The sequence below is a fragment of the Bombyx mandarina genome, chromosome 11 (assembly GCF_030267445.1).
Source record: "Bombyx mandarina strain Sakado chromosome 11, ASM3026744v2".
NCBI classification, from domain to species: Eukaryota; Metazoa; Arthropoda; class Insecta; order Lepidoptera; family Bombycidae; genus Bombyx; species Bombyx mandarina.
Window position 1 is genome coordinate 601664 of NC_143218.1, and position 16685 is coordinate 618348.

The 16685-nt window shown below is 36.7% G+C and overlaps 1 protein-coding gene across 6 annotated transcripts in view; it reads left to right on the plus strand.

The window, feature by feature from the left end:
* Positions 1-16685, plus strand: part of LOC114250477 (cytotoxic granule associated RNA binding protein TIA1) — a 137613-nt gene that overhangs the window by 25144 nt on the left and 95784 nt on the right. Inside the window, exon 2 of one of the 6 annotated variants that reach the window (XM_028184365.2) lies at positions 15546-15581. The exons of the other annotated variants lie outside the window; for them this stretch is intronic. Within the exon in view, the coding sequence (XP_028040166.1) occupies positions 15546-15581 (36 nt within the window). The remainder of the gene's footprint in view (positions 1-15545; positions 15582-16685) is intronic. 6 annotated transcript variants of the gene reach the window in all.

Sequence of the window (16685 nt, forward strand, 5' to 3'; positions counted from 1 at the left end):
GAGCTTTTTTTTTATATTTTCTCACCTTTCAAACCTTCCCTGGACTTCCACGAATAATTCAAGACGGTCCAGCCGTTCTCGAGTTTTAGCGAGACTAACGAACAGCAATTCATCTTATATATAAAATTCTCATGTCACAATGTTAGTTACCATACTCCTCTGAAACGGTTTGACCGATTTTTATGAAATTTTATATGCATGTTCAGTAAGTCTGAGAATCGGCTACTATCTATTTTTCATACCCCTAAGTGATAAGGGTTGTCCACCCCTAACATTTATTTTTATTTTTGGACTTTTTTTTTTGTTATAATGAGGCATTACTTAGGTATGAGGTTGAATGAGGTTTTGTTATTTTTATACTCCCTAATCGTTCACAGCACTACATGCCCCTTTCACTCATTTACCACACACATCCTTACACACTTACAATAAGTTACTTTTTTTTCTACATTAGAAATTCCCTAGAAATCTTATATATGGCAAAACAACGTTTGCCGGGTCAGCTAGTTTTTATATATATATATAGATCAGTATCAAAATTCGATGTTTTTAATTGAACTTCAATTATGTTAACCCCATTCAAATAGTTGAAGAAGCTTTTTTAATGATATTTTTCCTTTTAAACTTTAATTGGCAAAGATCCTGTAAAGCAGCAAGAATGTCGCTTAGACCAAATAGCATTTCACTCAACTTCAGAAAGTTTCGCTTGCAAGACGTGTGAACTGTATTTGTCTGTATATTTTTTCAATTACAAATTTGTGTCTATATTTTTTTCAATTACCCTAAACATTCGTTTATCGAAAAGTGCTTAGTTTGAAAACAATAATTTTCCTTTGCTTTGCAACAATAATTATTAATAATAATAGAAAAGTTAAAACTTAAAGCACAAAATGGATATTAATGGATGTTAATGCATGAGTGATTAAGGGCGATCGCTTCGCAAACGCTACTCAACATAAAATATTGTCCAAATTATCTTTTCAGCGGAATTTATCTGCTTGTCTGTTTTTAAATCAGTACCCGCCTCCGCTTATCGCTTAGCACTGTGAGACACAGCTTTCGACTATGCCCCCTGTAGACTGAACCCTTTTGTTAATGTTATTCTCTTCGCTAATGAAACGTATGTCACATAATTTACTCATTAATTATCTAATGCGTTACGAATGTTTAACTAATTTTTTTTAGAAAGAGAGAGAGAGAGATAGAGAGAGTGATAAAGAGAGAGAGAGAGAGAGAGAGAGAAAGAGAGAGAGAGAGCGAGAAAACATACTTCGTTGCACACTAAAACAAATAACATTCAAAAACAGTTAACATGCAGGTATAATTGTACAATAGGCGGTTTTATCGCTATAAGTGATCTCCTTCTGACAACCGTTAATGTAAGAGATTATAATATCAAGTGTGTTGTATCGAGGTAGATCAAACCATTACGCACATTATTAAAGAAAATACATATATATCCACAGTTTACCTAAAAACATATATATATTATATAAAATATTACATATACTAAATATATCGCATGAAAATGGTAAATAATGAACAAAGAAACAACACTAAGCAGATAGGTTCTAAGGGAATGTTCTTTTATCATACTTTCAAAGCAGAGAACAAATTTAAGCAAAATTTTTTTAAGGGCCCTCAGATTTCTTGCAGCTTCACAATTCGCAATCTAATGTGATTCCGATATCCAAAAACGATGACTATTTACGATGAGAGTATGTAACTATAGTGGAAATTATTTCCTTCAGTTTCCGCGAATCATACACATCATTAAAATTATTTTTACGGTTTTAATCTAGATTTTTCTATTTTCATTACATTATTACAGACGTTTTGATTAGACTTAACATGCTTATAGTTTAAGGTCCGGAAATATTTTTCATAGGTAAATAGATGGTACTTAATTCTTCTTCGCAGTCGTTCACTTCGAGCGGAGTGGTCGTGGATATGTATTTAATCTTTGGAGCCCACAGATACAGCCCACTGAGTTTTCCCGCCGCATCATCTCAGTGGGTCGCGTTTCCGATCTCGTGGTAGATTCTGCGAAGCACTGCTTTTGCTAGAGCCAGTGTTAGCAACACCTCCGGTTTGAGGCCCGTGAGCTCACCTACACGCTAGGATAACGCTGACATAGCCTCTCAAGGCTATTAGCATAGGTTACAATCATTGGTTGCAGCTTTTGCGAGGCTTCTCTATCTCTCTCTATTTGTGGCGCTGCGTGTACATTCAATAAGGGAACACTTCGTAGATGACTTAATAAATTGCTGGTGGTAGGGCCTCTAGTGAGTCCGCATGGGTAGGTACCACCGCCCTGCCTGTTTCTGCCGTGAACACATAAATGCGTTTCGGTTTGAAGCGCAGGCGTTGTAACTATACTGAGACCTTAGAACTTATATCTCAAGGTGGGTGGCGCATTTACGTTGTAGATGTCTATGGGCTCCAGTAACCATTTAACACCAGGTGGGCTATGAGCTCGTCCACCCATCTAAGCAATAAAAAAAAATTGTATCTATTGCGGGTGATCGGCCGCGAGAGCGTTGACCGTCTAATCTTCCTCAAGCCATTAATCGTTTCAATGAGCTTTAGTTACGTATGATATGTCCAAGATAATAAGGATTCGTAATTGCACAATCGATGGAAGCCTTTGTTTGATATTTAACTGCAGCTTGCTAATCCTACGGGCTCTGTCAACAACTCTGGTTCTTCTACGGGTCTCCTCATACCAGATGGACTAATGATCTAGTGAAAACTGATGGGTCACGATGGATGCAGGGGGCAACGGACCATCCGCACTGCAGATCAATTGGGGAGACCTGTACTCAGCAGTGGACTATTACAAGCTGAGATAATGATTATGATGATGATATCTTATTATTATTAGTTTGAGATTAAGAAGTCTCCGCATAAAATATAAATATGTACATATTTATATGCGATCAAAAAAGATTACACTCCTTCCATTAAAAACGCTGGGTTTTGACGTTTTTTCTTAGGTGCTGTGTTAAATATGTCGACTTTTGTCATAAGCCACTTGGCGTTAAGTGGTTACCGGAGCCCACAGGGCTCAACAAGGTACTTTCCGCCACCCACCTTGAGACATGAGTTTTACTTCTGAGCTAGAACTGGAAGTCATTGCTGCTTCACGACAGACATACTCAGAAAGGTGGTACCTACCCGCGCGGGCTCACAAAACCCCCCCCAGCACCAGCTAAACTGTAATAAACCCCGTTTTATTTCAATAAACACATTCGAATCTTTCATCACAAAAAGCTCGAGTGCTACGAGCCTACAAAAGCTCGCACGCACGTAACAATAACCTCATTATAAATTAACAAAACCATGATTATGTATAGCGGGTTATCGTATAAATATGATGTATAATATCCAGCCAAACGTGACTGGGACACGCGACCACGCCTTCAGCACAGCCCTTAGTTTTAACACGGCTAGTTATACCTGTCGTACAACTAAAGCTACGCTGAGCACTGCGTTATGATGTAGAGAGAAATCATAAAGAGCCCTAAGTCTGCGGAAACGATATTTTTTTTAGTTTTGCGTGAATCTTATAGAAAGCGGTAGGCAGCGGCTTGGCTCTGCCCCTGGCATTGCTGAAGTCCATGGGCAACGGTAACCACTCACCATCAGGTGGGCCGTATGCTCGTCTGCCTACAAGGGCAATAAAAAAAAATAAAAAAAATATTTTTAATTTCTGATTAAAACTCCTTTTACGATTTGATTTCGCCTTTGTTAATGCCGTTAGAGTATTTTCGACATAACGAATAATTTCTAGATTTCGTGGTCACTGATGACTGAATTGTTTCTATTTGAATTTTTTTATAGAAAATCAGACTGTAGTTAACACAATTAAACGAATATAAATATGACTGTAAGAAAAGTTAGAAACAATATCATGACACGCGACAGAAAAGAACGTGGGATTAAACTGTGAGGATGCGTTTACAGGCACCTCTAACTCTGCACTCTGCACGCAATGTACAGTAGTCTGCAAAGCTATGTGATTAGTACATTAGTGCATTAAAATAACACTATAAACCTATGATTAGCGCCATCTGTTATTAAGGGGTTTAATCTATATTAATTAAAACTACTTTTGCGGTTCACGCGTTTTATTTTATTTTATTATGATATATTATTTCCAAAGTCTTTTGAATGTTATACAGTTCTCCTCCCCACGTCTCAAAATGTCAAAAATAAATAATATTGTGACAATAAAAAAGGCACAAAAGTATTCGCAGCGGGAATTTTGTTTTAATACGACACCTCAGATATATTTATCTCTCTCTCGTTCATTAAATCAAATCGAAGTTACGGCCTCTGCACGATAGAGAAGTCTGGATTTTTATTAGCTACAAGAAGATCCGGACGAGGCGTATTAAACCAAGGGCATGATCTTGAGGCTCACAGCTGTGAGTACAAATTGAGGCCGTCAGCGCAAAAGTGGCCTAATCCACCATTTTTCATATTCGTGATCATGTATTGCAATTTATTTATAAATAATATTAATTTTGATGCAAAACAGACCTATCCCTAGTTTCACCCATTGACAACATATAGATTTGTAAAGATTATTATTTTTGCCTACGAAGCAGTGTAAAAGTAAATTTAAACTATCTCCATAATGACTGGATAGTTTAGGTCACTTTTGTGCTGATGGCCCTAAATACACTCCAAGCCCACTTTATTCCTTTGTTACTAACCAACATCTAATATTAACGTCTCGCGTTGTTCTCCTATAAACACAGATACGAGGAAAATTAGATTAGCATTACGTCTTCTATTAGCAAATATGTTCCAGATACAACAATGGCCGGAGTAAATATTGAACGGTGACGTCACCGTTCTGTGTCTTGTTTTCGTCGCTAAAGACGATTGCTGACACTAAACATTCAGCCTATTGCCGCCTCGAATTAATTAAAGCTTGTACTGAGAGATAAGTTTTTTCTTCTCTGTGAATATGGATAAAAATAGCTGGGAACAAATCACGCGCGGTCATCCAGCTCCAAATTTGGATTTCCTCTATTATTGGTACCATAGTCTGACATACATATTTAGAAACGTTTAAAAATATACATATATAGATAATAAACACCCAGACAAAGAGCAAGCAAACCTGTTTATCACACGAATGTTTGCCTCCGATGTGGGAATCGAACTCATGACCCTTGATGCAACAGTCAGAAGAGCTAACTACTGCGTCACCGGTCAGTCATGTGTAAATTTTATGTTAAGTCTATGCGTGTACATATGCTGTATGTTTGTTTTTCAAGTAAGCAATGCACCTAGCATAGCTCTCTCTATATCTTTGTTGACTGATAGACAATGTCATAGGCATTAAGTTTGTACTCTTGCCATAAATACTGTGACAAAGGGAAAAAAAATTCTATTGCAAATAACATTTATTACTTTTACAGTGTGTTAGTTTAATACATAAATATAAAACAATTTAAAGTATAAAAAGCTTATTCGAAGTGCTCTCCATGGGCTGCAATACATTCCTTTAAACGTTGAGGCCAGTTATCAACAGAATCACGCACTCTTTCCATGGGAAAATTTTTCACTGCCAATCGTACGGATTGTTTTAGGGACTCCAAATTATCATGGCGTTTAGAGCAAGCCGTACTCTCTAAAACTGGCCATAAATCATAATCCAGCGGATTAAGATCGGGACTAGACGACGGCTAGTCTTCAGCTCTGATGAAGTCCGAAACGTTCGTTTCCAACTAAGACTGCGTAGACCGAGCTTTATGACCTGGCGCCGAGTCTTGCTGGAAGGACCATTCTTGATTTTTGAACATGGTGTTGTCAAGGGGCTTCACCACCTTCTCAAGAATGGTATCTTGATACACTTGTGGCGATGTTTTAATACCTTTTTCACAAAAGTATGGCTCAGTCATTTCTTGGAATTCTTTCCCTAACTGCTTTGACCACCTTTTTCGTACGAACAATACGTGGGCGACCAGATCTTTTTCTGTCACAAACAGAGGAGGTCTCATTGCACCTATTAATAGCCCGGTACACAAACATTTTACTAATACCAAGCGTATGGAGAGTTTTAAAAATTGCGTTTGGCTCCATACCTACTTTGTGTAATGCAATCACAGCGATTCGGTTCTCTTTATCACCCCACTCCATTTTAATATCGCAAAATATTGTACATTGTATTGGTGCCAAAATGAGAAAACTCAATGAGCAATCATATAAAAATGACAGATTCCAAATTCAAATGTAAAATTTTGTTTATTTTTAATTGTAACAGTATTTATGGCTATACTAAGTAGTACAAGTTCTTAAAAAAATGTTATCTAAAAAAAATTGGCTGTCTGTAAAGTCGGTTTACGGACGATAGTTTTACGTGATAGCGGCAGTAGCAGAAATATTCGAAATAGCTCTGACGCCACGCGAGAAGAGAGATAAATGTGTCACAAGCCAACGCTTGGGCCGATCGTGCCTCTCTATCGCTTGTTCCGCGCTCTCGCTTGGACGCTCAGGCTCAGGTGGAACATGACACTTTTTCGTGCGTGTAGCCGGGGCTCTTCGATTTATAAGACGTAATCACGTCAAAAGTTATTTATAGTTGTGTAAGTTTAATGAAGCTAGTAATGCTACGCCGTAACTAGACTACGCCGTAGACGAAATCGTAGCTCTAGATCATAATTATGTGTACACAAGGCAAGAGATACATTCTGCATCGTCATTGTAGACAAAATTTTGAACCGTATGCACTTGGTAATAAAGAAACAGTTTGATCAAGCCTGCGTCTTTGATTGAATAATTAATACTAGAGGTCCCGCAGTAGTCGAAATTCGACTATAATTAATTGGAATTGTAAGTTTGTACACTATTATGATTGTATTTTATACTTCTATAATCACAAATTTCGCCAAGACTACACTATAAAAAATATTAACAAAGACAAACAATATTTAATCTATTCTCAATTTGACAACAGACGTCAAGAACAAAAGTTTGACAATAAATAGTATGCATGCGTGTGTGCGTCAAATACATGGTATATAGTGTGTGTAATGTTTTCTTTATTGATTTAATGTATCTTTTATGCATTATTTTAAAAAAATATTAGCATTGTGCACTTCTTCTCTACATTCTCTATAAGTGTGAAAAATTTCATACTCCTCCGTCCGCGCAATTTTCGTAAAAAGGGATACAAAGTTTTTGCTTCACGTATTAATATATAGATAAACGTTATACATTACGATTCTACGACATGTCGCGTGATAAGCGGCTGTCACACCATTCGCCGTAGCTTAGCATAGCTCGCAGTGTACAGCTTCCCTTAAGCAGCGTAATTGCGTGATGTCCTTATCAAATACGTGAAGAAAAAAAAAGAAGTTAAATATAACGTTATTTGACTTGAGCGGTTTTTTAACAATATTTATCAAGTACTTATGTTTGGTATGTACGAGGAAAGAGGCATAATGAAAAGAGTATTATTAAGTAATCGAACATTGTCGTGTTAACTTATTGTCTGGAGTAGTTGTCGCTGAACATCGACATTGAAGTCGTCGTGGCCTAAAGGATAAGACGTCCGGTGCAATCGTATCTAGCGATGCAACGGTGTTCGAATCCCGCTGGCAAGTACCAATTTTTCTAATGAAATACGTACTTAACAAATGTTCACGATTGATTTCCACGGTGAAGGAATAACATAACATCGTGTAATAAAAATGAAACCCGCAAAATTATAATTTGCGTAATTACTGGTGGTAGGACCTCTTGTGAGTCCGCACGGATAGGTACCACCACCCTGCCTATTTCTGCCGTGAAGCAGTAATGCGTTTCGGTTTGAAGGGTGAGGCAGCCGTTGTAACTATAATTGAGACCTTAGAACTTATATCTCAAGGTGGGTGGCGCATTTACGTTGTAGATGTCTATGGGCTCCAGTAACAGTAACCACTTAACACCAGGTGGGCTGTGAGCTCGTCCACTCATCTAAGCAATAAAAAAAAAAAAAAAAATCTAATGAAATACGTACTTAACAAATGTTCACGATTGACTTCCACGGTGAAGGAATAACAACGTGTAATAAAAATCGAAACCGCAAAATTATAATTTGCGTAATTACTGGTGGAAGGACCTCTTGTGAGTCCGCACGGATAGGTACCATCACCCTGCCTCTTTCTGTCGTGAAGCAGTAGTGCGTTTCGGTTTGAAGGATGGGGCAGCCGTTGTAACTTACTTATACTGAGACTTTAGAACTCATATCTCAAGGTGGGTGGCGCATTTACTTTGTAGATGTCTATGGGCTTCAGTAACCACTTAACACCAGGTGAACTGCGAGCTCGTCCACCTATCTAAGCAATAAAAAAAACATATTGTGGAAGAGCAACCCAGTCGGCTGTTCTGAACCAGCTAGGTATCCCGGAACACCAGCGGCACCGCCCGGCCTGACGGGCTTCCGTGGGCGCGGGGACCTCGTAGGAGGCTCGGAAGTCGAGCCAAAAAAAAAAAAAAATTGTTGTGTTGTCGTGGGACACCGAATAGGAACGAAGTTTATGATTATAAAAATATTAATTTTAATTTCTATTCGAGATATAAAGAAAATGATTATTTGGGTATACATTTTTTATTATGATTTGTTTATTGATAAAAAAAAAAAATTACTACTTTACAAAGTTATCAACTTTATTTTATTCACAATGATTTATAAAAATTATTTAATAAAAATATACAAATAAACAGCTGTTTATTATATATGAATAATAATAGCCATCACACTAAGACTATAAATAAATAATAAAAATCTTACGTAACGGACGTTTTTTCCCGGTTAGGGTCCCCTCCGCATCGTTCCATAAGGAACTTCGTTCCAAAAACCTCCAGTGTAGGGTTGATCGAATGTTGTATTAAAATATATATTTCGGATAGACTAAAGTTCGTCTCTACATACAGACCTATTACATACACACTCCAGCTATTTCAGAAATTTATTCTAAACTAATACAGATTTGTAAAATTTATCTGTGCTTTGCTTTGTAATTTAAATCCTTAAAAGAGAAAAATAAATCTTATTGTTATGCTACATTTATTCAAATCTTAAAAATACACAATGTTTAAAAAAAGGATTAAAAACACACATTTTTTTTAAACATTACGGGTGGCGGTGTCGACGTCACAATCCACCGTTGTTAGAATAGTCGAAGTAAATTAAATATGCATTATTAAGGACAACTCAAATACCACGGGTCGGATCTTGATAAAATTTTAATTGGACCACACAAATAAAAATTATAAAAATTGGTTCTTCATAAAAAATAGTTCTGTGTGTTTTTTAACGTTCTCGATAACGTTAAAGTTAACTCAAATTTGTATGCAGTTGGAACAGCGCCCCTAGCGGCAAACGTAGGCAAATGTTTCACCTTAATGCATTAAGCACATTGAGGTAACGCAGACAAAAATACAGTCGAATTAAGACCCTCCTCCTTTTTCTGGCGTCGGTTAACATGAAGAATCCGTTGTTGCAATCATTGTCAACATTACGTAATTCCAACATGGCCGTTTCCCTCTCGCAAAATGGCGGGTCGTGTAACTTTGCAGCTTTATTGCGAATCCATTGAGTAAGTTAAATAAACGTTCCTAAGTTCCTCTAAGTTTGAATAAAGTTGGCTAAGTGCGGCACGGCCGTATACGTACTATTGTGTTGGACAGTTTTGATGTCAATGTTGGTAGCGATGTCACTTTTGAATAATTGCCGAGGAGTATAATCTGTGAACATTGTTTTGGTATTTTTATGAATAATAAAAAAAAAATGAATGATATTGTCATATTTATTTATGTACACACAAAAAAGAAGACATAGAACAGAGTAATAGGAAAATTATGTACAAAGGCACTGCTTATTTCTTTAAGAAATCTTTTCCAGCAGACCTGCGAGAGGATTATGAGAATCTATATATTAATACGTGAAGCAAAAAATTTGTATCCCTTTTTACGAAAATTGCGCGGACGGAGGAGTATGAAATTTTCCACACTTATAGAGAATACAGAGAAGAAGTGCACAATGCTAATATTTTTTTTAAATAATGCATAAAAGATACATTAAATCAATAAAGAAAACATTACACACACTATATACCATGTATTTGACGCACACACGCGTGCGTAATATTTATTGTCAAACTTTTGTTCTTGACGTCTGTTGTCAAATTGAGAATAGATTAAATATTGTTTGTCTTTGTTAATATTTTTTATAGTGTAGTCTTGGCGAAATTTGTGATTATAGAAGTATAAAATACAATCATAATAGTGTACAAACTTACAATTGCAATTAATTATAGTCGAATTTCGACTACTGCGGGACCTCTAGTAGAATCAAAAGTGATGAGTGTGTGTAGAATAGCTAAAATAACAAATACAACATGAGAATTATAGTAAGGCACATACACATAGCAAATATTGTTAAACTTGAATACAATATATTATAAGTAACACAGTATATACGAAGGGTAAAGAACAATGATATTTATATATTTCGTATTTAAAATCTAAATTTTAGCGTAAGTGCTTGTGATATATAAATAATAAAATGCAAAACGTAGAATCAAAAACTGATGAAGTAATAGAAACGCTAAGAGAAGTAACGGAAGAGTCAATCCCTAAGGCACGTTGCCATGGATATACTACTGGAGATATAACCTGAGGGTTCATATCCGGGAGCCGATCGAATAACTCATGCCAAATCCCTATGCAGCATGAGAACAGGACATGCTGCACCCACCCCACATAATCTATATATTAATACGTGAAGCAAAAACTTTGTACCCCTTTTTACGAAAATTGCGCGGACGGAGGACTATGAAATTTCCCGCGCTTTTAAAGAATATAGAGAAGGAGTGTATATTGTATATATATATATGTATATATATACAATATTTTATTCTTGTAAATTATGCATTAATAATACATGAAATCAATAAAAAAACATTGCACACATTACATGTATTTGACACACACAAATATATATACTCTTTGTTTATTGTCAAACTTTTTTATTTATTGAAGTCTGTAGTCAAATTGTGTAGACGGAATGAAAATGAGGTTGTTAAGAGAGTGTTAACTATGAATGTGGAAGGATTTAGAGGAAGAGGTAGACCTAAGAATAAATGGATGGATTGTTTGAAAGACGATATGGGTAGGAGGGGAGTGAGCGAAGAAATGGTATATGATAGAAGAGTATGGAAGGAGAAAACATGTTGCGCCGACCCCAGGTGACTGGGAGAAGGGCAGGATAATGATGATGATGGTGTAATCAAATTGAGAATAGGTTAATATTGTTTGTCTTTAATGTTGTTTGTCAATAGTGTAACCTTAGCGAAACATATGATTATAGAAGTATAATAGTATTTGACAATAGACCCATAATAATGTTCAAACTTATAATTTTAATTATAATAATTATAGTTGAATTTCGACTGGGGGACCACTAGTATTATTAAATGCACTAACCATTCACAATTCTTTAATAAAATTAATTTTGCTAAAATAAATATTCATTATTGTACCTTCTATGGCTGTATAGCCTTGAAAAGTACAATTATGAATAATTCAAAATACTTACTAATAAATTAAAGATAGTATAAAACAAAGTCGCTTTCTCTGTCCCCATATCCTTATGTATGCCTAAATCTTTAAAACTACGCAACGGATTTTGATGCGGTTTTTTTTATAGATAGAGTGATTGAAGAGTCAGGTTTATATGTATAATAACATCCATTAAATAGTGGAGAAATCAATAATAAATTACAGTTTCCGAAGCGAAGCGAGGGCGGGTCGCTAGTAATTGAATAATACTGAAAAATTAGGTACGTTAACAATATTATTTTACCTGTTGAATCAAAATGGCGCTCTAACAAAATGGACGTCCGCCTTTTTGACATTTGACAAATGCACGCTTAACCCCACGACCGCCGAGCGCTGGCCTCTTACGGAATGTTATTTCCGTATATTTTCCTGAATACTCAAACGGTTGCAGAGTTCAACCGGTCGCGGTGATGCTTCGATGTCAATTGTTTCGGATATTCTGTGATCGATTTGAAAGGGGTAATTTAACGAGCTAAATGAGATTGGCTATAATTTATGCGGAAAAAAAAAACATGATAATTAAATACTTAAGAAAAAAATTATAATTAAATACTTCCGAAATAGAACACATTACCGTCTGTCGCATCTAGCGTGCTAATAATAAAAAGTAATATTTATTAGTAATTTTAAAATTATTTTGAGACTTAAATAGCTATTTTTTTGTTTATGTAATATATAAAAATAAGTATGTTTGTATTTTGTAATATGTATATATTATTATATGTAATGTTTACTGTATGCACTAGGTATGTGTTCCTAATTCTTCTTTCCTTCGGCGGGCCTACTGGAAGAGATTTCAATATGAAATAAGTAGTGCCCTTGTACTCTGTATCCTTATTGTCGTGTTTCTTCTAACAGCTGTGTGTACAAAATATATTAAATAAATAAATATATCAAACCGAATATTTTCTGTTTGGCTTTTAATCAATTAGTTTCGGTCCAAATCGCTTCGGGTTCGAAGCCTAAATAAAATGATATTTACTTCAATCTTGTTTAATAAAACCACTCATTCAAAACGCCTTCCTAAAGATCGCGGCGTATAATCTAGCCGTAGAATAAAATTTCGGTGTATTCAGAGTGAACGGAGATGAGGTTTGGACGAAAGTACTAGGCTATAGACGATGATAGACCGCCATGAATCAAACAACGTTATCTATCAGAGCGTATCCTTGTCTGCTCCAGCTGATAATAGAATCAAGGCCAGAAACCGAAGCTGTGTTATCGCGCACAAAAACATCCTAACCCTCAATGAAATATTCAACGTCAAAAAACCTCGCGCATATCTTATTAAATGTTATTAAATACACATTGAAATTTATGAATAAGTTCGTCCCCTTCTGACTTGAGGGGGGGTATTAGCTTCGACCGATTTGTCGTCTCTGTCGTCGCGCGCATGCGCTCTGCGAGTTTCTTTGTCTGCTTTATATGTAGGTGTGTATGTTAGATGAAATCGTATGAGGGTTCAATGATCCTAAATATGCGAATATCTGCGACCCGAAGATTTAAGAGAAACGCGTTGAGTAAATTCTGTATAATGTATACAGAAATACATTTTGTATGTACATTGTACGTACGTACATATGTAAATTGAAAAGGGATTGCATCGGATGAGCTTTTAAATGTAACGTTTGCGATGCTCAGTAAAGCTCTCGGGACTGTAATAGCTTTTATGTAGAGAAATTAATTGTTAAATTTAGAATGCATTTCGTTAGTGCTAAATTAGCCATGTTTCACAAACCACAAAATGATCTATGAGCTATATCTGTTTTATTATATCCTTGCCAGGATATTATGTCGGCGTAAGGAAATGATTGTGGTATCGTCGGTATACGTGTGTCAAGGTTACCAAATATTTTGAAGTCGATGAAAATCATATTGAAAGATTTCGTTCCATAGATAGATAAAAGCATGAAAATAAAAAAGCGAAAAGGACGTGTTAACAATTATAAGTTGTTATTGTTATAGATAGGCTAACTTTATTTTTCTTACCTATGCTGATAGCCTTGAGAGGCTATATCAGTGTTATCCTAGCGTGTAGGTGAGCTCTCTGGGCTCTAACCAGGAGGTGTTGCTGGCACTTGACTAGAACTAACACAACAATAAATAGTACATGCATATATATTTTTGTTGATAAAAAAAACGAATCTATTTATTCTTATTTATGTAGTGTTTTTTATAACAAATTAGATAATATACATAAACGGTATTATTAGTTATGTAAAAAATGAAAACAATTAAACATTTATTTACAGCACTCACTTGTACTAGACTCTAGTGGATCCTAGAAGTTTGAGATGATGATACCATCGCACCGCCCGCCACCGGAGTAGACTTCATCCATACTACCAAGAACCACTGCGTTCACTGACAATGCGTTGCCAGAGATCTTTTTTGTCACCACGTACCATCCAACCTCTAGGTTTTTTCCCGAGCGCTATGACATGTCCTTCTTCAAACGGGGCTTGTGGAGAGTACCTAACGGTAGGCAGCAGCTCTGCATTGCTGGGCGATGGTAACCACTCACCATCAGGTAGGCCGTATATTGGTCTGCCTACAGAGGCAATAAAAAAAGAAATTGGTAAAGTGAATAAGAAGGTGGGTATGATGAGGAATTGAGAGAGAGAGAAGGAGAGAGAGAGAGAGAGTATTCTTTATTGTACACCAAAAAATAAATAAACAATGCGATAGATACATTAAATACAAAAAAAGTACAATTGGCGGTCTCATCGCTAAAAGCGATCTCTTCCAGACAACCATCAGGTGGACAAGAATCTTTTGGAAACAAATTACGCGCGGTGTACCAATCCAGTGAAATGTATATATATATATATACTTATAAATATACATACAAATACACAATGTAATATAATAATAATTATTATTAAAAATTGCTTTGTTTCTTTCCCGAAACGCTGACATCTATAATTTGTATTGCGCTTTTGAACTTTGACGTCACTTTACAAAGTAGGGCCCTGTCTAATATCAAATTAATTTCTTAATTCTCGTCGATTTATTGTTATTAGTCAACGTTTATTGACGGCAAAATTATCTCTAAGCTTTTAGCTTTTCACTTCCGCAAAAAAAGCTTTTTGAAAGCTTAAAAGGAACAGGTGTCGCCCAAATTTTCTTATCGTCAAACGTAATGGAAAACCCAAAGTTTTAACTTGAAAATGAAACTTTTAGGTTATGAAGTGTGCTTGGGACTGCGGTGAGTTTTTAAGTGACGTCGTGCTTTCAGGGCCGAAGCTTGAGTACCCCTTTAGCGGAAGTCTCTTGTGACATGTCCGAGATATGTCCCCGGACACGTTGAGGATCTGAAGGGCAAAACGTCTGAGTACATTTTTTTTATCTGTTTATTTTTGATGATAAGTATCGCATTTGAATTTTTTTTTTTTATTGTTTAGATAGGTGGACGACCTCACAGCCCGCCTGGTGTTAAGTAGTTACTGAAGCCCATAGACATCTACAACGTAAATGCGCTACCCAGCTTGAGATGTAAGTTCTAAGGTCTCAGTACAGTAACGGCGGCTGCCCCACCCTTCAAACCGAAACGCATTACTGCTTCACGGCAGAAATAGGCCGGGTGTTGGTACCTACCCGTGCGGACTCGCAATACGTCGCAATAGGTAATAGTTGGAATTTCGATAAATTAACGCTTGGGCCGATCGTGCCTCTCTATCGCTTGTTCCGCGCTCTCGCTCGCACGCTCGGGTTCAGGTGGAACGTGACACTTTTTCGTGCGTGCAGCCGGTGTTGGTCAACTTAAAAGACGTTATCACGCATCTCAAGCAAAGTTACGAAGTAATTTACTAAAATTCTCATTAAAAACTATAATATTAGGTCGCGGGGCTCCACTGCCGAAGTACTTCGAGACGGTTCCTTCGGTACCTTATCTTGATTAACTCTCGTTTGTTTTGTTCCAGATTGCTGCCCGGTTTCAAAAGGGAACAAGGATACAGGTCTTGATTTTTAAATTTTGAATTTTATATCCTCCCATTACAACGTGCTTTATATAATATACAACTTTCTTCAACGTATTCGCATAGTAGAATTCACATGATTCTTCTTCACTGACCTCTAACGAATAGCTCTTTGAATTTTCCGATTCGCTTGTTTTATAAAACTGTTAGTGTTTGAGATAACCTTACAAAGAAATCGTTTCAATTTCTATTTATTGTTAGGATTGAATATTTTATTTTTAGATACATATTTTGGGAGACGGATTTCATAGTTCAGCACTATGAATAGAATTCTTTCTGTTTTCTATATTGCGTAGGTAGTGTGTGTTTTTATCTCGCAAATTTTGGCATAGCCTTCGTCTTTCTATCTGCCGCGAAGTATTCATGTGCTCCGATTTCCAGAAATTTCTAATGGGTCTCTTATATAAAATATGACTGTGATTTCTAAGCTCGCGCTACTTCGATGAAGCGGCACGGCCACGATGAGAACCCTCTCATCGTGGCCGCCGGTAACTACGTTCCCGATCCTGCGAACAGAATGGAAAGCAGTCGACGTTGCCCAAAACACGTCATTTCGGATCTTTCCGATCCACTAACGGGGCTTTTAGGTACCTCAAGCACCGGTCATCGTTCTCGTCGAACCCGTCGCTTGCGACGAAAGGCTCGACGAGTAAATTAACCCACAGACACAGCCCACTGAGTTTCTTGCCGGATCTTCTCAGTGGATCGCGTTTCCGATCCGGTGGTAGATTCTGTGAAGCACGGCTCTTGCTAGGATTCGTGTTAGCAACGTCGTCAGGTTTGAGCTCCGTGAGCTCACCTACTAGTTAATGTTACGCTGAAATAGCCTCTAAAGGCTCAATAAAAAAAATCCTAGCTCGTATATGAAACTTGTCAATAATTATGTTATCAATAACGGAGTAGGTCCTCTACGGCGTAGGCCATCTACGGCGTAAGCGTAGAAATGTTTCAGTATCTGAATGATGGATTTATTTTATGGTATTAATAAGTGAAGCAAAAACTTTGTCCCCCTTTTTACGAAAATTGCGCGGACGGGCGAGTATGAAGTTTTCCACACTTATAGAGAATATAGAGAAGGAGTGC